Genomic DNA, 27,192 nt, shown 5'->3' on the forward strand with positions numbered 1-27,192 from the left:
AAGATGTTACGGTTTTCCAGTCCTTGCTGGTTTAGAGTATTTTGCGGGACAAGACCAGGCTACCAGAACCAGAAGAAATTATAAAATTTGCTGTGACTATTCTAAAATGAGTAATGGTTAACATGGGATGATTTTTTATGGTAATGAGGATTCTGGAGGATGATAAGCTTCTTCCAGGGAGCCTCCTTTTGGAATGCCGCCTTTGAAGTTCTACACAACTTTTATGATAAGCCATGTACAAGTGATAAAGAGGGAAAATAGAAAAAATTGTCTCCGCTTTCTCATCCGTAAGAGGTGGGGGCTGTCTAATGCAAGGAGGTGCTATTGTTGGCTGTTTGTTTTTAGTCCATCTGGTCCAGTTCCATGATGCACCCTGGACCCTCAGCTCTGGAGCAGCTGTTAATGCAGCAGAAGCAGAAGCAGCAACGTGGACAAGGCACCATGAACCCGCCGCATTGAAACCAAGGTGGCAACCCTTGCAAACGAAGGCTCCATAAACCATGGCATGTCGGGTTTGCAGGACTGGCCCACACAGTCCTGTGCAGGTGGCAGCCCTCTCTTCTGGTCCTTGCTGTCAGGAGGGCGTAAGTGCTCCACCAACCCACTGAGTGTGCACAAAACGTCTGCAGTGCAAGAAAACAACATCAGGAACTCTCCCATCCCTGGGCCCTCTGGAGGGAGAGAGGAACTGCTGTTTGTCTCACTCAGTAACCCGGTATCACCGCCTCTCACCTTCTCCATTGTGCATGTCCCCAGCCACATGGGAAGTAAAAGCTGAGAATGAAGGGCAGATGGGAGAAGCCAATGAGAACTTCTCAATCCTTTTCCTCTCTTTGGGGAGATAAAATACGAATCCATTAATGATTGCTTTGCTGACTGAGAATGTAGTTGAAATTACTCCTAAACATCTTTATTACTATCTCAGTAGTAAGACCACACTGAATTCTTCCGTACACAGATGTGCTTCATAGTCAGTGTGTAGCAATGAAAGCCCCAATTGCTGCTCTGGTCAGAGATGGTTGGTGGCACGGGGGAGCTCTATCTCCTGGGCTAGCAAAGGAGTTTCATGAAGGAGAGTCTGGCACTTGACACCACTTTACCTTTCACCTAAAGGCTTTGGCCAGCCCATGGGTGGGTTAGAAACTCCAGCATGAAATGCCCTCTTCTCAGTAGGTGTTTGAGCTATAATTGGTGATGTGGGGCATTGCAGCACTCTGCTGGACAAGCAAGTTAACTACTATGGGGTTTTGAATTAATGTTTGATTCCTGTACATTTTACTGTAGCATAGTGGCTAGCCCCACAAAGGGCAGGCTAGTCTGTGCATTCACAGCCTGACTCATTTTAATAGGTAGGTAGAAAGCTTTCAATGGTTTTTGGTTTGTTTTTTTTCTTTCTCTCTCCATCCTCCCATCTTCGCTGGATGCTAGTAGTTTCATTACCAATGTGCAACATCTTGCAGAAAATAATCAGGGGTCCAGCAGGGCTGGGTAAAGCTGCCAGTCAGCCTGGACAGTGCGGAGTGTATGCACCCCGCAGGCACACATCAGCTCTGCAGAAACCCGTCCCCACCCCACACCTCCCACCCCCAGCTGCAGCCCCAAACTTTCGGTTCCAGAATGAAATTCAAGGTACCTGTGGACACACACGAGTGACCCGCACACAGAAGAAAGTATAGTGCTGTTCATAGATGAAAAGGTGCAGAAGGGAAAGGGAAATGTTTTATTTGCTATTTATTAGAGGGAAAGAAGACTGCAAGCTTTGATAAAGAAAAGGACAGCATTTTTGTTAGGTTTCCCAGGGAAGTTATGGAAACAATCTCAATGTCCATTTGCTGTGTTTAGCAGTAGGGATTTGTATTATGATTCAGGATCTCTGAGCTGGAAGTCAGCTGCAGAGCAAAGCACATGCAGGAGCCGAAGTGACACTGGAGTCTGGGCAGCCACAAAGAATAAAAGGGAAGATGAAGGAGACACGATACTCCTGCAGGGGTATGAGCAGCTCCCGCACAACCTCCACCTTAGCAACATCACTGTTCTTTGTTGCATTTCGAAGCTGTGTTTCCTTTAAAAAGTCTAAAAGTTTCCACCCAGTGGTAATATGAACCAAACCCCTCTACTTCCCTCCAGCCCTTCCAGTTTGTGTATTGAGCTGTGCACCCAAGCAGCTGCGACATTCCAGTGTTTGAACTGTCACTGACTCTTGCACCCTAGACGAGCTAACCAGGTTCACCATCTCACTCCAGCAGTGCCAGGGTCCCAGCCACACTGTTCCACTTGTGCATGAGCATCCGGCCTTGGGAATGCATCCGGCTCTCGGCTGGGACACCCCTCCTGCTCTCCAGTGCTTGGAGGAGCGAGGGAAAGGGGCCCCTAACAGAAACTGGTTTGTGTCGTAAGCTTTTTTTGTGTTTTTTTGTCTGTCTGTGCAAGAACTGCAGCTGCTGAAATCAGCTTTGCCTTTAATTAAACCATGTTCTCTCCATGCAGGTCTGTGTGTAGTATTTATTTCCTGTATAACTTGGCTGCAGGCTTTTAAAAATGCCACATTTTTCTAGAGAAGTCAGGAAAAGGTTTGAAGTTCCAGTGGGAGGCAGAGGACACAGATCCTCCTGCCGTTGACCTGCCTGCAAATCAGGGTGTTGGCTGTTTGCAGCCAGTTTTTGAGCAGCATACTTCCAAATGTGTCAAAACTACAGTGATGATCTGGTTTTGAAATGACAGGCATTCAATGTAACCAGGGAACTCCTCAGAATAAGTTCCTTTCAAAATAGCTATGATATTTAGGGTATTGGGACAGTGGGGTTGTCCAGAACTTGCATGATAGAATTCCAAGTGGACAAACTGCTGCCCTTGGCACCTTTGAAGCAAGGCACTCCCAAAACTGTGGGTGGCTGGTTCATCTATAGCTTGCGTGTTTTGAGGTACATCATTTTAAAATGCCAGTAGGAGTAGCTGTCAGCAAGAAGGACCAGAAATACTGTGAAAGTAGTGCCATGGGCAGAGAAGGGTAAACCTCTTGGACAGGGAAGAGGGCATCAATGTTGTGTACGCTTTTATAAAGGGGCGACTTTGCTGCTGAATGACCTGCTGAGATTTCAGGCAGTGTCTTTCTAAGTTACTGTCTCTTCTGACTGCTGCAAAAATGCTTTGAGATACGGCTCTCAAAGGTTTAAGAAAAAAAAAAAGGCATATACTTTTATTGGTGGGGGGTTTTAGCCACCATGGTTTTGAAGTGAATTGTCAATTGAAGCAGGGCAAGTCTGCATGGTGTCTCTTAAGCTCTTGGGGTTGGCAGGGACATTTTAAGGAAGCAAACACTGTTCAGCCTTTCCTGATCTGTAGCTTCTTGAACACCAGTTCCACTTCTGGGTCTCTTGGCAGGGCTGTGAATGCAAGAGGCACCACCCTCATGGGTTTTCCCAGCTCCCGGCACGTCTGCATGAAAGCTTTGTTAAGGACTGGGCAGGTGGGACAGAGGAAGTCTCTTGGCAAGCACAGGTTTTATGACTGAATGCATTCCTAACAGGAGGACAATGAGCAGCTTTTTAGTAAATACCTGTTTTAGAGAACAATGCAAAATGTAAAATAAAAAAATAAAGCTTTTAACAGAAGTAGCAGTAATATTTAAAGTTCATTTTCAGGTGCAGTGATTAATACAGAAACTCCTTAATTGCAGTGGTTGAATTCTTAATTTCTTTCCACATCCATGACTTTAAGCTCTTCGAAATCACATCTCCAGGTCTTTACTGTTAGACTTTTGAACAAAAGCAGATGGGAAGATGCCTATCTTCCCATTGCACTGGCCTTCTAACCAGTCTTCATTCACTGGAAGATAGAACCAACATGATTTTTGTCACTATATGGAAATATAGGAGCACAATAACCTCACTGTGCTACAGACAGGTCCTAGATCACCTTTTTAAAGTTTTCTGCTAAAGCCTGGTGCAGAGAGGAATATGGATGAAAGGGGCTGGGGAGGAATGAGGTAGAGAGCAAGCCTACATGGTATGAAAGAATGCTGGTAGGAAAAGAACAATATAGAGACTGAGGGGCTTAGAAACTGCCTTGAATAGAAAACAGTGGAAACAAAGTGAGTATGGAGAGCGAGGAAACCATCTGAGACCTCAAGCTGTTGTCTTCAAGGTGCCAACTAAACTGCATTTCCACCTGCTGTTCTATGTTTGTGTGAAGAAAAAACCCGGAACAAACCCCCCAGAGCCTCTGCTGCCCTGCGTCGAGTAAAGCTTAGGAGCTCTGAAAGCTCTTGCTGTGGGGGAACCAAAAGAGGTAAGAATGAACTTTTTAGTGGGAAATATTTAGTTCAGCACTGACAGTAGAATTTTGGAGTGGGAGAAGTCATCAATGTATGGTGCGAAACCTCACCTGTAGAGGTGGACTATGATCACTTGTCAACCAGCCAAATCAGTGATAGAGCTACTTCCAGCAAAATAACATCTTTTTTTTTTTGCCTTTAAAACTTTTCTGATGCCTTGATTTCATGTAGAAAAGGGAAACAGATGTCCTGGGCAGGGTCTGTCTGTAATTCTTCACCTGATACAGGTTCACTGGCAGTTTTTGCTGAAGCACAGTAGTAACTTCTTCCTCCATCCATTCTGCGCATTTTGCACAGGTTTCAAGGGATCCAACTCAAAAACGTGTACTAGACTATCTACTCTGTATTTAAGTCTCTTCTCATTAAAAGCACCAAAGACTAATACTGAAGGGGATTGAACCTAATGGAAGACTATGCTTAAAACCAAAACCAAACAGAAAAAGGTGCCAGGTAAGAGATGGGAGTAAGAGCATTCTACCATTGTGGAAGCAGTAGAGAAAATAAGGCATCTCCTTTAAAAACCAACTGTGATCAGTAAGCTTAAACACAGCTCAAGTGAAACCCTCTCATCTGGAAAGTGTTTGGGGAAGAGGGTGGCAGAAACGGGTGTGATGAAAATGTGTTGTCAGATGTGTGTATAACACACTTGGGTGGGAAGCCCATGGTAGAGCTGGAGGAGCTCTACTGCAGCTACAGCATGAGGCAGCTGCTGTGGAAGAAAGCACTTGTAGAAAGCAATCTTGCAGACTTTAGGTCCTGCTTTTTTTTTTTTCTACCTTTTCTCCATGGGGAAGGAGCAAATTTGCCCTGTGAATGGAAAGTGGAAGCTCGGTGACACAGCTCTTAGCAATGTGAAGGAAGGTAACTCTTGTATGTGCCCTTAGGTTGTCCTTACCCCTGGCTTCCACCTGCCACCTCATGAAATCTCTGCTGGTTTCTTTTCTATGTCTTGTAAAGTGTTTGAGTTCAACGCAAGCTTTCTCAGAGTGCCCTGCAGCAGAAATCTGAGCAGCCTGTTTTCCATCTAAAGGTGGTAAACTGCAGCCTGCAGAAGTTTGCTGTCAGTGAAGGCTACCTGAGCTGTAGGCTGCTGCTCGGCGGGTTTCCAGCATGAAACAGTTTGCTTTAGAGGACAGGGGGATTTGGGGGAAGAGATCAAAGTCCCTAGCAAAGCTCATAAGCTCCACTGAAGAATGTGCATCCAGTGTCTGACCAAATACCTGAGAGTTTTTGGCCTGACTGGCAGATGTTGGAAACACAACTTCCACTGGACTGAGCAGCAGCTGCTGCAGGTGCTTGGCATCTCGGGCTCAGACCCATGCTCTCACCAGAGCTGAAAGCTCCCTCGCCTGTTGCAGCAGGAGCACAATTACCTTTGGATAGAACAAGTATCACGTCTCCTGCCTGAAACTCCAGGTCTTCAGGTTGGGTGGCTTCATAATTGTACTGTGCTACAACTTGGGTTGGTCCTGTCTCCTCTGGTGTTGCCTCCTGTGGCAGCTCCTCTGGTTTGCTGTCTGGTAAAACCCCCTCTCCCTAGGGCAGGAAATAAGCTGGTAAGGACACCTCTTAGATACTCCTTTTTGTTTGTACCAGGATAAGAGACAAGCTCTGTTTCTCTTCACTTGCTCTTTGCTCATCTGCTTTTAAACAGGTCGCTGGCTTGCTTTGAAAGCCACAAGCCTGCACTCACAACAAGGAAAGTAAAGGCAGTATCTGCTTGGGTTCCTTGCCAGGAGCAGGCAGAAGAGGTGGCTACCCCCACTAGCTGTCACTGACCTCCGTGATGTCGCACCAGACTGTCACACAGTTGTCCTGGCTCTGGCTCCAAGCTGCCTCCAGGTTCTCTGTGCTCAGATTCACCAGCGCTTGGCTTTCCACAGGCTTGTACCTGCATGTGCAGAGGACATGGGGTAGGAATGGTAACGCTGAAAACACAACTTTAACTCCCTGCAGCGGGCAGTGCCTCACCTCAGCTGTGTGTGCTCAGGCTGGAGCTCCAGTTTCTTGCAAACCAGGTCCAGTAGCTCCATGTAGGAGAGGCCTGTCTCAACTTGCAGGGCAACTGTGTATTTGTAATGCACTTTGAGAATGCAGGGGCTGGAGATGGCTGATTTCGTTTCCTGCGGGTGGTAAACTGGATGTCAGAGCTTACGTGGCTTGGTGAGGGTAGGGAGAGGGACTGAGATATAGAAACTATGGGTGCCTGAGTCAAATCTGAGCTGTGGGGCATCAGCTGGCTGCTGGTCAGGGAGACACCTCTGCTAGAGTGTGTAGCCTTTGGTACTTCTTTCAGGGCAGGTCAGTGGTTGTGCCACCTAAGCTATCCTGGGCTTGTCCCAGGAGAGAGCAGTCATAGATTAGTCACTTAGCAAACAAATGGTGACTTCTGGGTGACCAAATTTGAGGTGTGTCTACAGTCCAACCCCCTCATTCCTTCTTTTTATTGAGTTTGGATTGCTGTGTTTTCCCATTTCTCTCCCCAGTGTGACTTCCTGATGCACTGACCCTGCACAGGAGTGTGTGCACTACAGCCAAGCTCTCTTCATTTCTCCCTTCGGAAGTGCTACAGGTCAACTAAGATGGGAGTTGTACAAAGGTTCTGCTGACAGTTGCAGTCTCCACTGTGGAGTGGACTGGAGAACTCCCAAAAAGCAGCCCTAGTCACCTGGTTGGGTCCTGATGACCTGCTCGCCCCTCAGCCTGTTATGTTTTGGAGAGGCTACTGAATGATGAAAACCTAGAACACTTCCAGGGCCAGGGTGCTTGCTGGGCATGCCAGCACCTTCCAACATGCAGTAAATGCAGAGCTGTAACACCAACAACACCTTGGTATCTGCGTTCACAAGATGTTACCTTTGCTGCACCTCTTGGCTGTGTCACAGTAACAGGAGCGCTATCTGTGGAGGAAGAAAGAGGTGGCTCAGGAAGTGGAATAGGGTAAGGATTACTTCTCAGTGCCTAATACACATTCAAATCTCCTGCAGCCTATCATTATCTGTGGCAACATCAACCAGCCCTGGAGCCACTACGGGTCACTTGAGTGAATGCAGCATCAGCTGTGATGGGGTTCATCTGTAAGATTTAGATGTAATCACCAAGCAAAGGTTTATTCTCTGCACTTTCCCTCTCATAGGGATGGGAGTTTTACGGGTCTTTCCTGTGCAGACTTTAAAAATAATGAATATGTGAGCTGTCTTTGCTCTTCTGATCTCCCTAGGTCCACACTGGAAACTGGAGACAATCCCCATGCTTCACTGGGGTCGTAGAGCTAAATTAAGACCTCCAAGTATGGTGCTTTCATGTGGGTTTAAGTCTCTTCAAAAGGATCTATGTTTTGTCAGTGTTTTGACACAACTGTGCTTGTTATGGGAAGAGTCAGTGCTATGCAGTTGATTGGAGTCCCACTGCTAAATCTGCACTGGCTTTTGGTACTATAAAGATGTTCTTTGAGGTGGTTGTGTCCCTGAGCTGTTTGCTCTTAACTCGTATGAGCTGTAGTCATCTTCTGTATCAGCTTTACCACTAGACAGCTTTTAAGGTCGCTCTGCCTTGGAAGCAAACTCTGGCAGAAAACTGCAGCGGGTTAACACCCACGTGGTATAGTCTCTGCACATTGGTATTTTTTACCCCAAATGGGTTTTCCTCCAGTGGTGTAGAGCTCGCAGCAAAGCTGCAGGCTCCTACCTCTGAGCACTGCATGATGTTTTCTAAAGAGGGCAACTCTCAACACTTCCTCCTTGCTCTTCTTTTCAGCTCGTGTTCTCACATGCTCACAACAGCAATTTTGGACCATGCACCTGAGCACTCCTGTAGCAGTGCGGATGCAGATAGCAGAGCCCTTTTCAGCTTCCCAGCACCCTGAGTCAGCTGTGCTGGGGGTGATGTGGTGGTCCTGGTGCTACCATCCCTGCCCCAGGCCTGGGACATGGGACACTGGGTAGTACTAGCTAGAAATGCCCTTCTCAGGGCAACCACCACAGCTCCTTCACACCTAGCTCAGTTCACAGCAGCACTAAAAACATTGCAGGTGCCCTGCTCAAAGGAGGAGCCTATAAGGAACCTTCTACTCCAAGCTTGAACAAGCTGGCTTATGTGCCTCATTCGTATCCCTAGGACCTTTTTCCCATTAGTTGCTGTGCTAATTTAAGAGCACTAAGGGACTTGCTTTCCTTGGGGACCCACCTGCTCTATTTTATTCCACCATCAGCACTGCAGTTGCTGTCTCTGCCTCCTGCTTTAATGTCCCCCTATCCTTGGGTGCAAATGGGTCTAAGGAATGAAATAGAGATGAGCCCTAGCCTTGGTTTCAAAGTGTGAGGACATGGAACCAAGGAAACCATCTCAAACCTGCTGCCAGGGGTTTCGGCCCTAAGGCACCCCTGTCCCTTCAGCTCCCTGTCACTGACCTGGTGCTGGCCGCCGCGGTTTCTCTGGAGCAGCAGAGCTTGGTGACTCTGGGATCTCTGCCTCAAGAGGAATTTCTTCCTGTGCCAGATGGGAAGAAGGTAGTGCTGTCAATCCCAGCCTTCCTAAGGGAGCTGGGGTGCTACTGCCCTATGGAGCCTGATCTCCAACCCACTATGTTCCCAAGGTCTATTTGGGGTCTTGAACCAAGGAGGGGTAACTTTGCTACCCCTTATCCCCCTGACATTGCCAACCACCATCTGGGGGGGGGCATTGTCACAGCATCTGCCTACATTTTGCAGGTCTCTGAACTCATGTGAAGGTGACCGTGAGCCAGAACAACCAAGCCCAGCATTATGAGGGGGAGGGATTTGCAGGTATAGGTCCTGCTGGAAGGCCCAGGTGGGTGAATGTGTGGGGATCTGCCCTCCCAAGGACACAAGCTCCTCCTGGGTCTCCTCACCTGGATATGCAGCTTGTTCTGGAGCTCCACAGGCTCGAGGTAGTTGCAGGGAACAATCCCTTTCTGCAGGGAAAGGAGAGATGAGTGGTGATTGCTTGGCAAGCAGGCATCCCACTGCTGCCAGACCCAATTGAGCTTGTCCTCACGCTACCCTGAACACAGGAGAGTCCCTGAGGCTGGAAGGTTAGTTGATGCAGGTTGGATGGGTTTCAGCAAACCCTATGGCCTAAGCCAGGGTGGACATAATAAGGGACTTACACTGGAAACTCATATAGCTGCTTACAGCAAGGATTTACCCTTCAAGTTCCACCCCATGCTACCTTTCCGTTGAACATCACTGTTGCCCAGTTGTCCTTCTCTTTCTTCAGGACAAAGACAATGTTTCCTGGCAGGACCTGCAGCTCCTCAGTGGTCTCAGGGATGAACTCATACAGAACGCGGTGTGGCTGCCCTTCGAGGGCCCTGGGTGCAGGAGCAGTAGATAGGTCAGGAAGGTGGGTGACATTGTAGCGGAAACCCAGACCTCTGCATCCTTGTTCCTAGCAACCCCTGTTCCCCCTGAGTTTTGGGTTCTGGCTGGATGCTTGGCTGTGATGGTGCAGGATGGAGTTGGACAGGGATGCACGGGTTAGCAGTATTGTCCATCCTTCATCCAATTTACCTGAGGATTTCCGGAGTCTTGGGCCTGGGTGGAGGACCAGAGGCCTGCCAACAAGAAGGCAAAAAGGAAATTATCAGTAATCTGGAGGATTTTGGTTGCTTTGCAGAAATATTCTACAGCTTCTACCATGCCTGTTATTACCCCTACATGGTTCCTTCCTCCCCATGCTGATGGCAGGTCAGATGATTTGAACCAAAATGGAGCTTTTTGCTGCTTTGCAGGGAGCTGAGGTAAGTTTTCGACTGTTTGCCACCCTGATACATAGAGTGCTGTGAGGATTATCACTGGCTTTGCTCCCTCTAAGGAGTAGTTTCCCAATTCTTCCGCCTGCAGTTGGTTTTCAGAGGCACAGTCCTGTGTTCAGTCATGATTCTGGTTTCAGCTCACAGGGGGCTGAGACCGGGGATTTGAGACCAACTGGCATAAATTGTGCTTCTCTGCATCTTCCCATTACTGTGCTTGTAAAATTCCCTGCTGCCATCGTAGTGCTTTACTGTCTCTCCTGCCGTAGGAAGTTCTCTGGTGGATTTCATCAACCCTCTGAACAAGTAACTTGAAATAGGCCTGACTCCCCTAGCGAGGTGTCAACACTTGGCTGCACTGAGGGGTGTATTTTATATTGCCTAACAGTGCTGTGGGCTGCAGCAGCTCCGTTTCCCCATAACAATCCTCCCGAAGGTCATGTAAAAAACTCTCGGGCGCCTCTGGAGATGGAAAGATGCTGCTACAGCATCAGGAAAATGGCACAGAAAATGCAAGGGGCTTAGAGAATAGGGAGGAGGGTGGAGAATGAAAGCAGAACTGCTCTTGTTTCTCCATGTCAGCTTAGACAGATGAACCCTAATGAATCTTATGAGGAGGGTCTGAGACAGCTCTGTGCTAAAAGCCATCACCCTGCAGCAGAGGTGGAGACAGAGGATGTGCTGTCCCACCGCTACTTCCCTGTTCAGGGAACCAATTTAACCTCAACCACAGATGTAGGTGGCTTCGGCTGCACTTCCTGATGATGGAGGGAGCAGCTGAGATATGGGGGCAGTATCCTCCTCCTCCCCGCGCCAGTAGCAGAAAGTTCATGGTAGTGATGCTGCTGTTTGCTCCCCACTATGAGCTAGAGACCACAGTAGGGTGCAGGATGATACCCACCCCTGTGTCCTCCTAAACCTTCACCAAGGATTCTGTTCAGCGGTGGTGCCTTACCTGTGGTTGAAGTGGAGCAAATCCTGAAAAATCATCTTTGTCCACCACAGATGCCACCACCTAGAGCCAAAGGCAGACAGGTAATGATGTGATGCTTCCAGACCTCTCTTAAACCTCTGATGTCCACCCTCCTCCTTGGCTGTTGGCCAAGTCAAGTTCTTCAGGATGCTTCAGGTTCAAGAGGGGCCGTGATTTTAGGCTAAGCATCTTGAATTACAGACTGAGTACTTCTGGCACCAAAACTCACCTCTCAGCTATGGTAAGTTCTCAGATCTTAGCTTCACTGCTACTCCAGTTAAAGTCATAACCTGAAAGTTTCCCTTTATGTTTTAATCACAAATGTTGAAGGAAGCCAAAATGTCCAACTCAAGCCCTCACTTCCTATAGGTGACTATAGTAAGTTCACAGATGTTTGTGTGCATGTTTCTGGGGTTCCTCTGATACCCAAGGAGCTGTTTGGCTCTCAGTTGCCCAGTTCAACAGTGCCTGCACAGCTAAAGGTTCCCTTTCTGGAGAAGCCCAGGACCTGAGCCCAGGGGTGATATCCTCGTGCTTCAACTTTGCGCAGTCATGGGAGAAAAGCTTGGCTTGCTTATGGGAGCTGAAAAGCCCCTTTCAGATTGAGCAGGAGAAGAACTGGATGTCATTTGCGAGTATCAGATGTCAAATAGCTTCTTGGCTTGCTGACTGACTGTCCCTCATTTCTTGCTACGGAGAGAAACTGAAAATAGGCCATGCTCTTCAGAAACATGCTATTTAGCTTCTCTGTCTTATTCTTCCCCTGTTCCCCATGAGATCCCTACGTGCCATTCCTCCTTCCATGCCTGGGGGGCATCCCTGAGGCATGGACCAGCTCCATATCTCTGGCTGCCCTTGATGCAGCAGATAGCAGCTCAGAGGAGTGGTGAGGGGGTGGTCAGCAGCACTCCTCAGCCCTCAGGCTTGACTCAACTAAGATATTTCTTTCTTACCGTAGCCTTTCCCAGGTAGTCCTTCTTCTCCAGCTGGGCCACTTGCTTTTCGTTTGGTCTAAACAGCTTCCCTGCAGGCATGGCCACCAGCTCACCGATCTTCTGCTTCTGTAGCACAAAGAAACCAGAGAGCTCTTCAGAGGTGAGAGCATGGACTGCTGAATGTCCCCTTCCTTCTATCTCTTGGATTAAGGTCTCACTCCATAAAGTCAAAACTCCACTCCTGACATGGTTCATTTATCCTGATCTTCCTGTCCCTGCCTCCCCAGTGACCCAAAGCTCTTCCCACCAACTCGTGTCTCACTACAACACTCAAGCCTGCTGCGTTTTTCTCCTGCTCTGCTAAAGCCGTAGCTAAAAGGTGTGTTCTTTGGCATTTTTTTCCTTCCTCCCTGCAGGGCTGCTGTGAGCAAACACAGTCGCTGAGAGACCTGCTCCTCCTTACCAGGATGGCTTCCATTGCCCTATCGATCTTGTTATGTTGGAGCTCACTCTTCATGCTCATGGCCCGTGTTAGGTGCTCCTCAGCTTTCTTCCAGTCCTCCATCGTGGCATACACCAGTGCAATGTTGTAAAGTATCTACCAAAGGGATGGGAGCAAGAAAATGAGCTCTCAGAGCAGCCGGACGATTGCCAGGAGGGTGATAAAGGAGAGGACAGCAGGGCAGTGGCACAGGTGGTTGCTTGTGGGGCACAGAGAGAGGCTGGCTGTCTTCTTTTTAGATTTCTTGCACTGGTAAAGAGACCTCTGGAATCAAAACTGCCGGTCAAGTCTTTCTCACCTCACAAGCGAAGAGCCTGTACCGCAGCCCCAGGATCTTGTAGTCAATGAGCTGGTTGCCTCGCAGCTGGGCCAGTGCCTCTTTGAAATCCTCAATGGCCTTTTCATGGCTGTGGAGCAGAGGACAAGGGTGTTACCACCTCGCAATGGCAATTTGCTTGCCTCGAAGTCTTTATATATGCTTGTGTGAGTTAAGTTGGGTCTCTCCCATCTCCTTGCAGTGTTTTTGGACACTCCAGGGTGAGAAGAGATGCTCCAAGACTGGTGTTAATCCCAAGAGTGCACTGCTGGTGGACAGGAGCCTGTTTTACCTTGAGGGGTTGCAGTTTGGCCCCTGGGGTATCATCCTGCCTGGGGCTGTCCTCAGCTAAAGGCTGGCATCTCTGCAAACAGCAAAAATGAAATATAAACCCTTCCACTCACTTCTGCCTCTGGTAAAACACTGTCCCCCGCTGGAAATAAGCCACTGCCAGGTGTTTGTCGCAGCCGATGCTCCGGGTGAATGCCTGCATGAAGGTCGGAATAGGACATAAAGGAGGTAAAAAAGGAAAGACCTTTAAAAAACTGAAGGTGTAGAGCAGTTATACCTGTCCTACTTCAGCCAAGTGGCCTAAGCTGAGCTCTGTGGCTGTTTCCTGCAGTGTACCAGGTCCCTAATTTTATTAGCTGGAATCTGTCACAGCCTGCTCAGCAGCTTAGTGCCTCTGTAGTCACCTCTCCGAGAGAAGGTAGGGCAAGCAGCAAGCCATGCACCTCTTCTGCTGCTTCGCCTGGAGAATAGGTTCAGGAGGACCAGCCCAGGGGTGTCACCCTTCACCCCAGTTTAATGGCCCTGAATCCTTCCCTTAGTCTGACTGTGGCCCTTAATTCCTCCTTACCCACTGCATCCACCTGACTGTCGGGTCTGTGCGCAAACTCACTGGTGCCTGTCAGTAGCAGCGACTGCTGTAGAAGGCTGTACCTTACCTCCTCTGCCTCAGCCAGCTGTCCCAGAACCAGATGGATGCAGCCGATGTTAAAGCAGATTTTGGCAGGGGGGTTCCGTACGGCTGTGAAGGCACCCAGGGCTGCCCTCCACTCCTTCCTGTCCACTGCACACACTCCTTCTTGCCACAGCCGGATCGTCTCCACCAAGGACATGGCGTGGTAGTGCAGGATGCGGCGTCCTCGGCTGCGTTGTGGGTCTCGCCCCTCGCCTTGTCCTTCTGTGTGGTGCTGCTCGGCCACTCTCTAGCTCCCCTCTGCCTGTATTTCTGCCCTCCCCACTGCCTGTGTCGCAAACCTGACAGGAAGTGGCCTCACTCACATCAGTGAAATGCAGCCTCGGGATGAGGAAGTGCGGCAGAGGCAGCAGGTTTCTATGCTGCACTGCCGTGGGTTGCACCCCAGGCCCTCTCTGTCAGCCAGTCCATCCTCGCCTCATCAGGTTTTGCTTCTCCAGGTTTTTCATGGGAAGACATGGATTTTGTCAGCTGGGTGGTTGGTCAGGTCAAATTCAGGGCTGCAAAGCCACAGGGCAAGCACTGCAGCTGAGCCCCTTGTGGCCTCCGAAGCGTGGTCCTTGACGGAGGTAGTTGCTAAATGGCTCCTGCAGGCACAGCTGCCTGCAGCTGGGCTGGCGCTACCCTGCCTGCTGGCCCAAGCAGGAAAATGAAGTACAGCCCAAGGCACAGCCTGGGAGAGCATTTGTCCTGCCCATCTCCCACTGCATTGCTCCAGTGAGGGGCTCTGCTGCTGGAGGTGTGTGGAGCTGCCCAAAGATGGGCTTTGAGGGGCAGCGGCTGTGCCATGCTGAGCCCTGGCAGCAGTGGTAGCTCACATTTAGCCCAACATCACTTCTGTTGAGGTGAGCTGCTGCCAGCAGGGAGTAACCTGGCATTGGAGCGCTGCGGGAAAGGCAGGGGAACGCTGAGCGTGTGGCAGCTGCAGAGGCAGTGATGGCAGGGGTCTGACCTGCTGATTCAGTTTGGAGCTGGCTGTTCCACACGTGGTTTCTAAGCACTTTTGGAAGGACCTTGCTGCATCTACTAGCCATGTGATGTGTATTTTATAAGAGCTTAAAATACATCAGCGAGACTTGTCCCTTGTGCGTTTACTGAAACTTCCCCATCAAGTTACAAAACACTAGCAATGGGAGGGAGGCTGTGGAGGACACTTGTTTGACTTCTGCTTGGCAAGAAAGCCGGGCTGCTGAACAGCAAGGATTTTAACCGGAAGTAGGACCAAGGACATCTCTGAACCTGGAGCTCTCTTTGGTTTTCCACTTGTAAGCATGCCCTTGGCATCCCTCTATGCCCAGTTGACTCCCATGGGCTTCCTGCAGGAGCATGGAGGAGACTCTTTGAACTCCAGAAAAGCAGAGGGAAATGCCACCAGGTGAAGTGATGCTGAAGGAGAGAGGTGGGAATAGCAACATGGTGAAGATGAAAACACCTCCGAGATGCCTTTTCTCATTCCTGTGGGGAATGGGAGACCCCATCTGGCAGGAAATGGTTCAATTTACTGTAGGGATTATTTTCTGCTCCTTTAACTACCTGAATTGGTGCACTGCAGGGTCAGGCTTACTCCAAAGCCAGTACAAAGGGAGCTGGAGGAGGACACGAGATCACCCCTATGACAGTGTCTGGTTTTTTTTTCCTTGTGTTTCACAGAAAGATGGGATCTGAAAGACGCAAGCACAGCAAATGCTCACAGCAGTTATCCTGCTTGGTTATTTTTAATGAACATTCAAGTAATTTCAAAGCTGTGATAAATGCACCCCTTCTACTAAGAGTGAGACTCTTCTTCCCCTTTCTCTTGCCAAGTTGGTTTAGTAAGCAGACTTGTTTTTTCTATGACAATGTCCAAGAGGAAATGAGTAACAGAGATGGTGACATCTCCCGTGGGAGATTCTTGGAATCCAGCACAAAAGCAAATCGCCAGAGACAGGTAAGAAATGCATATAAATGCCCAAAATCCAGCTGGCACGAAGGAGTTGGTTTTGAGTTTGTGTAGCAAAAATACGCATAAGTTTATCATAATCTATGGAGAGGAGAGCCAGAAAGAGACTGATCTGGGCACTAGAAAACATTGCGTATGAGGAAAGACCAAGGGGATTGACCTTGTTTGGAAGAAGATCTATGATGCAGGAGGAGTGGAGAAGACTGAGCACATCCAGATCCTTCTCTGCAAGGCAGGTTTTTTTGGCTCACTCCCTAAACAGTGGCAGGGAGCAAGGCAGGAGCCCAAAGGAGCTCTTTGGCTGAGTGATGGATGATTCAAAGCCCAGCGCTTGGCAGTGGCTGCAGCTTCTCTCAGCTGTGACTGATGAGGTGCTGTTGTCACATGTTCTGGCCAAAGCTGAAGGCAGTGGTGGGAGGTTTACAAGCAAGCTTCAGAAGCACTGAGCCTTCCTAGCAGGGCTCTGCAAATACTGTCCCCTTCGAGTGTGTCTGATCTGCATGTAGAGTATTTTTCATTGAAAGCTTCCTTCTTGTAACAGAAATGGAAATGTGTTTTGCAAAGCTGAATTGCTTGGGGACTTTTATTCCCTGCCCATCTTTCTCTGTCTTCCTCTTACAAACCTGTTGTGCCATGTTGCTCAAAGGATTAGAACACCCTTTCTGCCTGGGTGCATACAAACAGCTGCTTGCCACAGCAAGAGGGGACAAGTGGGGTTTGGGGACAGGAGCTGAGGACAGCCTCCACCAGCCCCAACTGCTACAAGGCAGCCGCTAGCCAGGAGTGAGTCCTGTAAGTGAGATCCTCTCCATCTTATGGGCTAGCCCCATACCTGCTCTTCACTGCTGGATGTCTTGTTAATGCTGTGCCGGTGGATTTTGGGTGGGCCGGGAGCACTTGGTGCCCTTTACCATGTGCCTGCCAGGATACCAAGCTCAGGCTCTGCTTTGCCATGAGGGCAGCAGGAGCACGTACCTCCTCCTGCAGAGCCAGGGCTCGATGATTTGAGCCTTCCAGTATCTGAAGGGGGCCTATACAGATGCCGGGGAGGGACTCTTCGTCAGGGACTGTAGTGACAGGACAAGGGGTAACGGGTTAAAACTTAAACAGGGGAAGTTTAGATTGGATGTAAGGAGGAAATTCTTTCCTGTTAGGGTGGTGAGACACTGGAATCGGTTGCCCAGGGAGGTTGTGAGTGCTCCATCCCTGGCGGTGTTCAAGGCCAGGTTGGACAGAGCTTTGGATGACATGGTTTATTGTGAGGTGTCCCTGCCCATGGCGGGGGGGTTGAAACTAGATGATCTTGAGGTCCTTTCCAACCCTAACTATTCTATGATTCTATGATTCTATGCTGCTCTGGACTCACTCAGCTGGTGGTGGCTCCTGCGTAAGGTGAATGCAGCATCCAGACACAAGTTGCTGTTTGGCACAGCTGTGGCTTGCTCCCTGCTGTCATATTTGTATGGTCCATGAATATGACCAAGGCAGGATGTGGGGCAAAAAGACAATGTATTTCTTTTTTAAAGTAGATTTACTTTTTACTTTCCAATAAATCAGTTACCAGAAGAGATGCCTTCCTGAAAATCTGGCACTACTGCCCCCACCTCGCTGCGTGTCTTCTGGCACATCCCATTTGAGCACAAATGCAGAAGGTGTGCATGTATCGTGTTTCTGAACACATCACAGCCCAAGCTGAGTGCGAGGTGGAGAGCCTCCAGATCGCTTTTGTCATTGCCTTTGTATAATGCCACCTAGAGGTAGCTGACCTGCTTTAACATCAATTGTTTTGGAAAATATTTTTCACTTAATTTGGGATTACAGTTTGGTTTGTTGGGTTTTTGTTGTTTGTTTTTTGGGTTGGTGTTTTTTTTTTTTTTTTGTTTGTTTTAATTAGGACTGATTGGTATCTTAAAGAATTTTGATGAATGAAAGGAAACTGAGAAGCCAAACACAGGCCCTGGGAGAGCTGTCAAGACAGAACCTTCACTGACGTTCCCAGGAGGGAGGCTTCTCTGCATATGTGTGGTTGAGACCTCTCTGGTCTTTCAGCAAGGCCAGGTCTTCCACTCTTTGTGCCCAGTGCTTCCTGTGGTTGTGCCTGTGTTCTTCTGAAGGAGTTAAGCAAGCAAAAGCATCCTAGGAAGAAAAGGAGGGCTAGCACCACAGTTTGAGGGTAACCACACCACTGGTTCCTGTCTGCATCAAGGCCCTGAGGACATGGGCTGCTATGCCCCCGGGCTATCCCACGGGCACCCCTGGGGAGCTGAGACTGGCTGGCTAACAGGGCTGTGCTGCCCGGCTCAGGAAGGCACAGCTGCTCCAGCTTTGCTGCCAGGCTGGCTGCCTGTCCTTGCCTGCAGCAACATGTGGCAGGGCTGGGGAAGCTGAGGGAGGAGGTGGGATGGAAGTGAAAAAAGGTTTTTACTGATTCCTGAATGTGGTGCACCAGAAACACTTGGGTTTGAGCTACCTGGGGGCATTAGCACCCCTTTTCCAAAGCAATGACTTGAGTAACAAATATGGAATGTCTTGATGTCGCTCTGCTCAACACCAGGTTTCTGTATACACAGGCCCTCCACAAGTTCAAGCTGAGTACATATGCCATTACTGATGATGTATGCGCCCCACCCACAGGACAAGCCCAGGACTGTATCAGTGTTTAAATTACTATTAAAACCAGTACTTAATTGTTCAGTCTCTTGGAGCTTGGGCAGGCAGAGAGAAAAAAAAAGCCCAAATGTGAAGTCAGTTTTGCTCCAAACAACCACCCTGCTAGGCCATCACCCTTTTCCTTTTGTTTCTGAGAAAGCATCCAACACGAATGGTTGTCAGGAGCCTGCTCTCTGGCCACAATTTCAGTATAGGCAGAGACATCTCTAGTAGTCCTGTTCCACAACGTTTTCTGATGTTTAAATATCTCACTAAAATAATGTCATATTTTTTAGCTGGATGAAGCCGTGCCTGTATCACCATCACATACAGGTATGGATAATGGCCAAAAAGGAAGCCTACCAATGGGAAAAGCCTAACAGAGGAGAGAAGTTTTAGGGCTTGCTTTTTTACTGTAGGACATCCTCGAATAACAGCCTGCTGAAACTTCAAGGCATTTCAGACACCATGTAAATATTCAGTGATGATTTATTTTCTGGTCCTTATTATTATTACAAAAAAAAGCAAGTATCAAAAAACAGCAAAGATTTGACAAGTTCCCCAACAGTTTTACATAACTGAATGGCAGTAAATTGGTGAATGTAAAACACAAGTATTTCAGCCCTGGGCCTAAACCTTTAATGGTGATCTGGTATGCCCTGGGCTTTCCTAATTCTTTTTAAAGCACTCTTCGAGAACCCGACTCGCTCACTAGCTAACACGCTGTGGCACAATGCAACAGGAATGTGAACTGTCAGATATCCTTTAAGGCCCTATACACCTAGAAAACAAAATATGGGAGCTCTGCAAAGATGATGTGGGTACCAGCATGCACTTCTCGGATTACCCCAGGCAGCCACACTGTTGTGCTTGACAGAATCACTTTCAAGTTGCTGAAAGGATTTGCCATGTTAAAGCTGCTTCTTTTTTCTTCTCTTCAGGATCTTTGCTCCCCAAAATAATTCACTGGGCTGGGCTCCAGTGTAAATGGACCATCAACCTTCAAAATTCTACCACACTGCATGATGGACAACTTCAGCCCATTGTGACTTTCCTGCTGCAGACCCAGCATCTGACTGATCACAAGGAACCTGAATAGGCCGTGAGTTGTAAGGTTAAGGAAAATACTCAGCTCTCTGGAATGATAACTGGGGTTGGAAAGGAGCTTTTGATTTCTGTCCTGTTCACGGCTGTAGGTTCAGAGGTTGACTAAAGGAAACATGGTCCAGTTACCTGTATTAATAGCTGCCTCACTTCTCAAATATAGATCTTACCTCAAACTGCTGCTTGGCTAGCAAAAAGAATTAAGACATTGCCCTACGCTCCTCAGCACTTCGTCAGAAAGTCAGGTCCAAATTTTCCATAATTACACACAAATGCAAATCACCCTAAACATGAAGTTGTACATGTTACTGTGTCACTGAAATGTTTGTGAGTACCAAATATTCCTGTTAGAAATAAAATTGCACCTTCATAATTTTCCACAACTTAACAAGAAAGGAGAACATGATATGCATTATTTGTCAGGTATGAAGCAGTGAGAAGGCAAGCTGAGAGACAGGTGCTGCCCACAGGGCAGCAATGGCATTTGGTTGTTTGGGTTTTGTACCAGCACTTCCCACACTGTGTATGGCAGACAACCACTTGCTGCTGAATTTAAACCGTTTTCCTGGCTGTCAAAACGCGGACGATGGACCCTACTCCTCCAGCAGCCAGGGCCTGAAAAGATACACATGGCAGTTAACATCGGGTCAAGGCAGCTAGAGGCCAGACCAGAAAGGCTTCCCAATTGTGTTTTAAATGAGCATTTCCCCCACCTTTATATTAAGAGTGAAACACTAGCACTCAGGGTGTCAAGGAAGAATAATCACAATCACTTTAAAGACAGCTATTTAACAAGCTTGTATTTCCCTGCATAGCTAAGTCGCAAATCTGCTTCCCTCTAGGAAAGAAATCCTATTTCCATCCACTTGAATTACTGGATTGATCCATTTAGTTTGCCTTAGTCTAACAGAAAACCAAATTTTAATGGTAGAATTTTTACCCAGGGCACCCTATCAGAAGTAGGCACATGACATAATTCAGCTCTGAGCTCACAGGACCATACCTTCCTCCCACCATGAAATACAGCATTCAGTTTTACCAGAGAAAAAGGTGGTTCTCACCAGGCTCAGTGAGCGTGCCTCATACCCAAGAACTTGCTACCACGGATAAACCAGGCAAGAGCACACGCTATAAACGCACCTTCTCATGCCACTGCAGCAGCACAGCGCTGCTGTTGTCAGAAGGGCTCTCAAAGCCTTTGTAGATGTACTTCATTAGCAGGTCAACGCCATTCTTGTCCAGTGACTGCACTGCCTTCTCAATATCGTTGGCTTTGAAAGAGATGAGGACCTTCAGGACAATACTTTCTGCACGATCCTGTCAACAAATAAGGAAAGCACAGTCGCATTCATTCTCATATAAGGTACATACAAACAGTACTCACCTCTCAAACAGAACCAGATTTTTTTCTCTTTATCAATTCTAAAATATGGTTTGATAGGGCAGTTTGTGAAGAGAGCTTATGATAATAACTGATAACGTCCTCCCTATGATAAACAGCGTAGAAGTTTAATGCGTTTGTCCTACTCTAGGTTTTCTGCCTCTCTGCCTGTGTTTGTAATTCTGCACTTACTAAATTAAGTTATGGCTAAACAATAGATTTTCACATCAAAACACAAGGTCTAGCAACTTCCAAAGGAACTGTAATAAATTGTCTTGGCCTCCCTTCCCACCAGAGCCTTTCCCATGCCTTTGTACTGTTTAACATGATACAACTATTATAATCCATGCAAACACCACTGGCCAGACTGAAAGAGCTGACTGCTGGAAGCCATGTGTTTTCAAAGCAGTCAAATTCTGTCTCTGGCACACTGGCAGCATTAATACTTTGCATTAATAACCATTTGCAAGTTGATCTGGATGTCATTTCAGGCCCAGGAATGTGTGTGGTGTGCTTGCAAGCAGCAATTAGCCATGTAATCTGCAGAAAGTAGCTCTTCCTGTTCATCAGTCACTAACTGATGGAGGCTAAAAGAAAAAGGTCTCAGGTTTGTTGGACTTTTGAGTAATTCCACAAATATTTCAAGCAGCTTCCTCCTACAGAAATTACAGACATCAGTTTTCTTGCCCAGTGTAATATCCCATAGCTGCTTGGCTTAGCAAGACTTCTCACATAAAGAACTCCAAGTAAAAACAAAAGTTCCACAAGATCAACTGAAAATGAAGACAGCCAATAAAATTCAGTCACTGCCTTTCACAGCATATTCTTAAATTCATCAATACACAGCTAATGGAAATGGCTCATTATTATAAGGAAAAGCTCTTCAATCTGTTATATAGCACTATCAGTAACAAAACAACTGGTTCTTAAAATCCTGTGAAACCCACCAGGACAGGTCTGGGATTAGGTAAAATAATCTCCACTGGTGGCCTGGTGAGCAGCATGGAAACATTCCAGTGTGATTCTCCTTAAGGGGAGAGAACAGACATCTGCAGGCACTCACCATGTGGGCAGTTCCACACCTTATCTGCCTGTTCCTATTGCCACGGCAAGCATGAGCCATTCAAGGTTTATTCTGGGAAGGTTCAGAAATACATACATGCAGCAGGCTCCTACGTTCTGTCACAGGGGGAGCGCTTGCGTTTTCTGAGGGTTTAACGGCTTAATTTTGATTGGATGTGGTAACCATCAGTTCTTCCTTTTTTGTAGGTTCACAGTCTGGCTGTGCTAGCAGTTTCATTAGTCAGAGGTGACTACTGCAGTTATGGTTCCCCAATTGTTCAGTACCAACTGCCATTATGTGCTGCCAGGTCTGGATCACACATGGGCACCTGGTGACATGTGGAGTTAGCCAGGGCACACATACACAACCAACACAGGTAATAGAACACACAAAACCTGATCAGCACCAAGTTATAGGGATGTGGACAGATGACATCCAAACTATAGTATTTTGAACAAGATTAAAACACCAGAGATCATGGCTGTTTTGGGGAATACCCTAAAACCAGCTTCCTTGGCTTCCCCGAAGGCAGAGGGGATAGAGGCAGAGTTTGGTAGAGCTGGTGGGATAGAGGTTACAGAAACAGGTAAGAAATTTTAAGGACTAACCCACCTTCACTGCCTGGTTCTTTGTGTTGATAGGAGGGTTCTTCAGAGCCGCCTGCAGTGCAGCCATCATGTTCCCTGTGCCAGATGGTTAAGGATCAAAGACTGAGTATCTGGAAAGCAACAAAACCAGCCCCAGGACAGTAATACTTGCAGCTGGCTCGTGCATGGCTGAAAACACGTAGGTTCAGTGGATGCAGCGATCCTCTCAACAGATAGCACGAATCAGTGTAATTGTGACATTATTCTCCATCACTTCTCCAATCGATAACCCTCGAGACCAGGCCTCAGCTCGGCACACCCACTCCAACAGCCCCCGCAGCAGTCCCTGGGAAGAGCTACTCCACGACCGGGGCGGCCGGGGAAGCCGGAGGTGGAAGCGGACACACGGGGCTCTCTCCGCCGCAGGAAACCCCCTTTCTCCATCCCCTCTATCCCCCCATCAGACACCTCCCCGATACCGCAGCCCCGGGACACCGCCTTCCTCCTCCCAGCCCCGGGTGCCCGTCTCCCTCCCTCGGCGGGTGCGCCGGGCACGAAGTTCCGGTAAAAGGCAGCCCGGCAGCCGCCGCGCCCGCTCATGCCGGGAACGCTTCCCGCACCCCGGCGGAAGGATATTGCCGCAGGCACGAGTCCACCTCGCCCTCGTCGGGTCCCGCTTGCCCGTCGCCTCCCTCCTCCTCATCCACGAACTTGTTCTCGTCATACTCGTCCACATCCACCCTGCGGAACCGCGCCGACGACACCGTGTGCTTCGCCATGACAAACCCGACAGTCGCCGCCACACGCAAGCGCAAGTCGCGCACGTACCCGCGCGCACGCGAGAGCCGGGGGCGCGCCCCGCGCAGGCGCGCTGGGGGGAAGCTGTTGCGTGGGAGGGAGCCTGTGTTTCCTGTGGGGAGCGGCATGTGCCTGGCCCATTCTTTATGACCTGTAGTATAATAACAAATATATTGACTCACAAAGTGAAAACAGTGCTCAAAAGGACAGGAACATTTTTGCTGCTTCAAGTTACACTCGGGCTGTGTAGACCTGTGCTATCTACATTATCCTGTTATATATTTCTTACTATTAGAAAGTTACAGAGCTTTGTGAGGTTGCTCTAGGCCAGCAGCCCTAGGGAAACAGTACACACACAAATGCACACATATCTTTGTGTCCGTAATTCCCCCGGTTATAAAGGAAGCAGCTGGTAGGAAAACTAGTCATGTATCAGCCTTACCTGCAGAACCACCTTGATGGAGGAGGAATTCTGGATATGTCATGTTCCCCAAAGCCGCCGCAGCTGGGAAGTGGTTGCCTGTGGGCTGCTTACATTTTTCTGATAGAAACTGGCTTAAGGGCAACAAATAAATTAATAGCAGGAGGTAAGCAGAAGATACTGAGGTTTTAGTTTTACTTCTATGGGTTTATGTTTGAAAAATACAGGACTAAAATAAAAGCGTATTATCTTCATAATCAATTATTCACACCCACAGGTATTCTGTGCGCTAACTTTTGTAGGAGGTGACTTTATTGGTGAAGGTTTTTTGCCATCTATGATCTCAGATTTGCAGCCTAAAAGTGGTTGAATTTGTATCGTCTTCAGAGTAGGTGTTTGCTGCTTGGAAACATTTCAAAATTAGGAGTTTAATTGAATTACTCCTTTGGCATTTTTAAATGCCTTATGATATTTTTAGGTCTGGGGTATAGATGTTCGCTCTGAAAGGGCAGAAACATTCCTGGGAAAAGCACTGGGTGGCTTTGAGACATCGGAGGTAGCAGACTGCCTTTCAGCATTTGAAAAGGCTGTTGAGAGGCTGGGCTAGGAGAAGAAAAGGCCTTTAATTTCTGTAGCACAGGAGGCTTTTCCTGAACTGCTTGTGGAAAGGCTTTGCTAAAATATGGTTTCATTCCTGTCAAATTGTTAATTTGGTGTGGATTTTGTCTATCTGCTAAGGTTCTTGATGGTTCAGTTGAATGACGAAGTGTTGACCCTGGGATGCCATACACAAAATTGCAGAGGAGGTAATGCCATGCCCCCCCAGGCAGTCTCTGCAGAGTCACCCGAGGCCACAGGCTGGAGAGGCTCCTCAAAGCTTCACGGTTCCACATGGCGGTGGGGAAACCGTCCTCAGTGTGATAAAGCTGAGAGAAATAGATGCTGAGTGTGACTTCTTGATACTTCAGCAAGAAGTTGTAGATTTTGCTTACACAGCAGTGGTAAGCCTCATTACAAGGCAAGTAATTTGAATAGAGAATGATGCATCCAACGTTTTCATAGGCATCTGTAACTGCATCCAGATAACCACCCATGTCAAATAGCATAGATTCTGGATGGTTGTCTTGGTCGGTACAGTTTGTAGCATGGCCTTTTTGGACTACTCTGCCTGAGAAACTCCTCAGTTCATAGAAGAGAAGGTGTTTGTTTTGGATAGGTGCTGTTGACCTGTATGGGAAGCCAAAGACCCTGTGAAATTCTGCGTAAGGGACTCTGGCTTCCTCCCCAGTCCGTATGTGGTAGGGACACCTCCCACAGATGTGGTTCTGTCTCTGCCAGCAGTAGGGCTTTACCACAGTCCCCTGATTTGTCAGGTATTCTTGGAAAATTGTTTTCTCCCGTGGATTCATGAAAAATCTGTGTTTATGTGCTGTACAGCTGACAGTCCTGAATGGAAAAGGAAAGTAATATCTTAATTCAATTGGCTTTGCACTTAAACAGCAAAATGTACTCTTAGAAAAAAGTACTGCAGTTTGTAGCAGTGTACAGAAACTTGGTCGATGACATAGAGAACAATGCTCTCTTGAAGTGACAAACTTTGCTTCTGCCCTCTTACACCAGCAGGAGAAACTGCATAACAAACAGAGTCATGCTTTTCAGGAATCTGTTAGCAGATGAGCCTTATGCAATCTGGCAAAACAAACAAGTAGACATCAACAAAAAAAGAAAAAGCTAGAATTACCATCTCAGCAGCTCCAGCTTGGGGTAATAGTAAATATTTAGCTGGTTTCCTTCACTGGCTTTTTAGGATTGGTTCAGAGTTTCCACTTTAGTGATACTGCAAGCTTTCTATGCAAAATTATGTGGTGAAGAAGAAAGTTACCTGGTTACCCAGTTTTGGCAGTTCAGCTGTATGAATGCGTGTTCCCAAATGCCGTACCTTTGCTCCAGGTGTAATGGCGGCAGCAGGCAGGCTCCTGTAGGTGTTCACAGGTGTCAACTGCTAGGAGACAAGAACACAAACAGGATCTTCTTTTGTATGGCCAGCCACCTGTAGTAGTTAAGCCTCTGTTCTTTGCCTGTCAATATTTGTTTCCTGTAAGAAGTGATTAAGTTTTCTTTGTTTCTTTAGCACTGGTTTAGTATAAGATTTTTATATCTGAAAGATGGATGTTTTTCTAACAGAGATGTTACTGAATTTGTTTCCAGGTGATTGTTATTTCTGTGTGTATTTGTCTGTTGTGCCAGCTGGGCAGAAAGCACCTGTTGTGCTTATGCTTTTGTACGAAGGCAAAAAGGTTGTCACTTCCTGAAGAAATGTGTGTGTATCCCTCACTGAAGCTGTAATTCAAGCAAGCAGTGAGCTATTTAAGGAGCTAAATCATGCCTGCTTTGCTTGGACACGGTTCCAGATGAGTGGAAGCACAAGTTTTGTGTAGTTGAACAACTTTTGATAATTACTTTTCTTCACTACAGCTCTAATTGAGCCACTCATCATCCCTGGATCTGGTTTAATTCTGTTACTATTTTCTGACTATGTACAACTTTTCCATCTGCATATTTTATTACAGCTTGCTTCTGCATTCCATGTTGTTTTGCCCTCTGACTGTCAGTATTTCATTTTCTTCTTAAATTACGAATTTGATTAATTTGCTTTGTTTTCTCCCTCTGACTCTATGCCAGCTTCCACATACTTTCCTGTGTTGGAGCTCTTTCCTGATCCCGGCCATTGTGCTGTTCTCATTCAAATTACTTCTGAAGATTGGCTTCCTGAGATCAAGAATGCTCCATTTGTCATTTCTGATGTTTCTGTACATTTCTGTGTTCAGTTGTACTCTGTACTGTGCATTGCAACAAAATTGTGGCAGGAGTTTATCTTAGAAAATGAAAAATACATTTGCTACCTGACAGAAAAATGAGCAGGTCTGAAGAAGGGAGTGCATTTCTCACCAGTTCTCTTGTATTTTGCCGATATTGTTAAATACAATTTTAAGAGTTCCAAATTGGGAGAAAGTTCCAATTCTTTCTGTCAGTGTTGGTGTTTTTGCAGAGCTGGAATGGCCGCATGATGGCAATGTTCTACACCAGAGATGTATCCCATTTTATGTGTGTTCATAGAGGCAATGGCTTGAACTCTGTTTCAGTGTGTTTAAAAGTCTTAAAATTTTATATTTCCTTCTAAACTGTGTTAGTTTGTTTGTTGGTTTGGCCTGATCAAAACATAGGAAAAATGTGCCACAGCCCAGTTTGATGGATTAATTGGAACAGTGTTCCCACAACCTTAGGGCAATTCTGCACGTGTGGCACCAGCCTTTGGGTCCTTTGCCAGCACTGTCCTCATGAGCCTGCTGAGCCTTGCAGTGACAAGGCTCTGCTGGCTCTGCCTCTGTGAGCTCCAGCCTTCCCACCAGTCTGAATCCTCTGCCAGCTCTGACGA

General features: G+C 47.6%; 4 protein-coding genes across 6 annotated transcripts in view; 1 reads left to right on the forward strand and 3 right to left on the reverse strand.

Moving 5' to 3' along the window:
- The window catches only part of SMG7 (SMG7 nonsense mediated mRNA decay factor), a 51,888-nt gene extending 49,406 nt beyond the window's left edge, over window positions 1-2,482 (forward strand). For all 3 annotated transcript variants that reach the window (XM_065674185.1, XM_065674183.1, XM_065674184.1), the window contains one exon: window positions 346-2,482. In XM_065674185.1, the coding sequence (XP_065530257.1) occupies window positions 346-459 (114 nt within the window). In that variant the 3' untranslated portion in view covers window positions 460-2,482. The remainder of the gene's footprint in view (window positions 1-345) is intronic.
- On the reverse strand, window positions 1,717-14,046 carry NCF2 (neutrophil cytosolic factor 2). Its single transcript, XM_065674186.1, has 15 exons — window positions 13,780-14,046; window positions 13,237-13,319; window positions 12,815-12,923; window positions 12,478-12,612; window positions 12,033-12,140; window positions 11,062-11,121; window positions 9,865-9,908; window positions 9,524-9,665; window positions 9,204-9,266; window positions 8,743-8,821; window positions 7,190-7,233; window positions 6,305-6,456; window positions 6,113-6,224; window positions 5,707-5,869; window positions 1,717-3,825 (listed from the first exon to the last, which is right to left on the reverse strand). Exons 1-15 carry the CDS (start codon window positions 13,951-13,953, stop codon window positions 3,728-3,730), a joined length of 1,566 nt encoding a protein of 521 aa, XP_065530258.1. The 5' UTR covers window positions 13,954-14,046; the 3' UTR covers window positions 1,717-3,727.
- Window positions 14,047-18,873: 4,827 nt separating this feature from the next.
- ARPC5 (actin related protein 2/3 complex subunit 5) lies at window positions 18,874-23,391 on the reverse strand. Its single transcript, XM_065674187.1, has 4 exons — window positions 23,173-23,391; window positions 22,563-22,634; window positions 20,647-20,823; window positions 18,874-20,121 (listed from the first exon to the last, which is right to left on the reverse strand). Exons 1-4 carry the CDS (start codon window positions 23,314-23,316, stop codon window positions 20,059-20,061), a joined length of 456 nt encoding a protein of 151 aa, XP_065530259.1. The 5' UTR covers window positions 23,317-23,391; the 3' UTR covers window positions 18,874-20,058.
- Window positions 23,392-24,182: 791 nt separating this feature from the next.
- Window positions 24,183-25,739, reverse strand: APOBEC4 (apolipoprotein B mRNA editing enzyme catalytic polypeptide like 4). The gene is made up of 2 exons (XM_065672615.1): window positions 25,696-25,739; window positions 24,183-25,202 (listed from the first exon to the last, which is right to left on the reverse strand). Exon 2 carries the CDS (start codon window positions 25,163-25,165, stop codon window positions 24,194-24,196), a length of 972 nt encoding a protein of 323 aa, XP_065528687.1. The 5' UTR covers window positions 25,166-25,202; window positions 25,696-25,739; the 3' UTR covers window positions 24,183-24,193.
- Between the last annotated feature and the right edge of the window lie 1,453 nt (window positions 25,740-27,192).

The sequence above is a fragment of the Lathamus discolor genome, chromosome 3 (assembly GCF_037157495.1).
Source record: "Lathamus discolor isolate bLatDis1 chromosome 3, bLatDis1.hap1, whole genome shotgun sequence".
Taxonomy (NCBI): domain Eukaryota; kingdom Metazoa; phylum Chordata; class Aves; order Psittaciformes; family Psittacidae; genus Lathamus; species Lathamus discolor.

What these genes read in the sequence shown, in the direction of transcription:
- NCF2 (XM_065674186.1), bottom strand. Translation starts at nt 13,953, where the DNA reads ATGTCCTTGGTGGAGACGATCCGGCTGTGGCAAGAAGGAGTGTGTGCA. An exon ending in AGAACAAGCTGCATATCCAG is followed by an intron (nt 8,822 to 9,203) that starts GTGAGGAGACCC and finishes CATCTGGCACAG; the next exon opens with GAAGAAATTCCTCTTGAGGC. An exon ending in CCTGAGCACACACAGCTGAG is followed by an intron (nt 6,225 to 6,304) that starts GTGAGGCACTGC and finishes CTGCACATGCAG; the next exon opens with GTACAAGCCTGTGGAAAGCC.
- ARPC5 (XM_065674187.1), bottom strand. Translation starts at nt 23,316, where the DNA reads ATGGCGAAGCACACGGTGTCGTCGGCGCGGTTCCGCAGGGTGGATGTG. An exon ending in CAAAGAACCAGGCAGTGAAG is followed by an intron (nt 20,824 to 22,562) that starts GTGGGTTAGTCC and finishes ATTTGTTGACAG; the next exon opens with GATCGTGCAGAAAGTATTGT. An exon ending in TGCTGCAGTGGCATGAGAAG is followed by an intron (nt 20,122 to 20,646) that starts GTGCGTTTATAG and finishes GTATCTTTTCAG; the next exon opens with GCCCTGGCTGCTGGAGGAGT.
- APOBEC4 (XM_065672615.1), bottom strand. Translation starts at nt 25,165, where the DNA reads ATGAATCCACGGGAGAAAACAATTTTCCAAGAATACCTGACAAATCAG.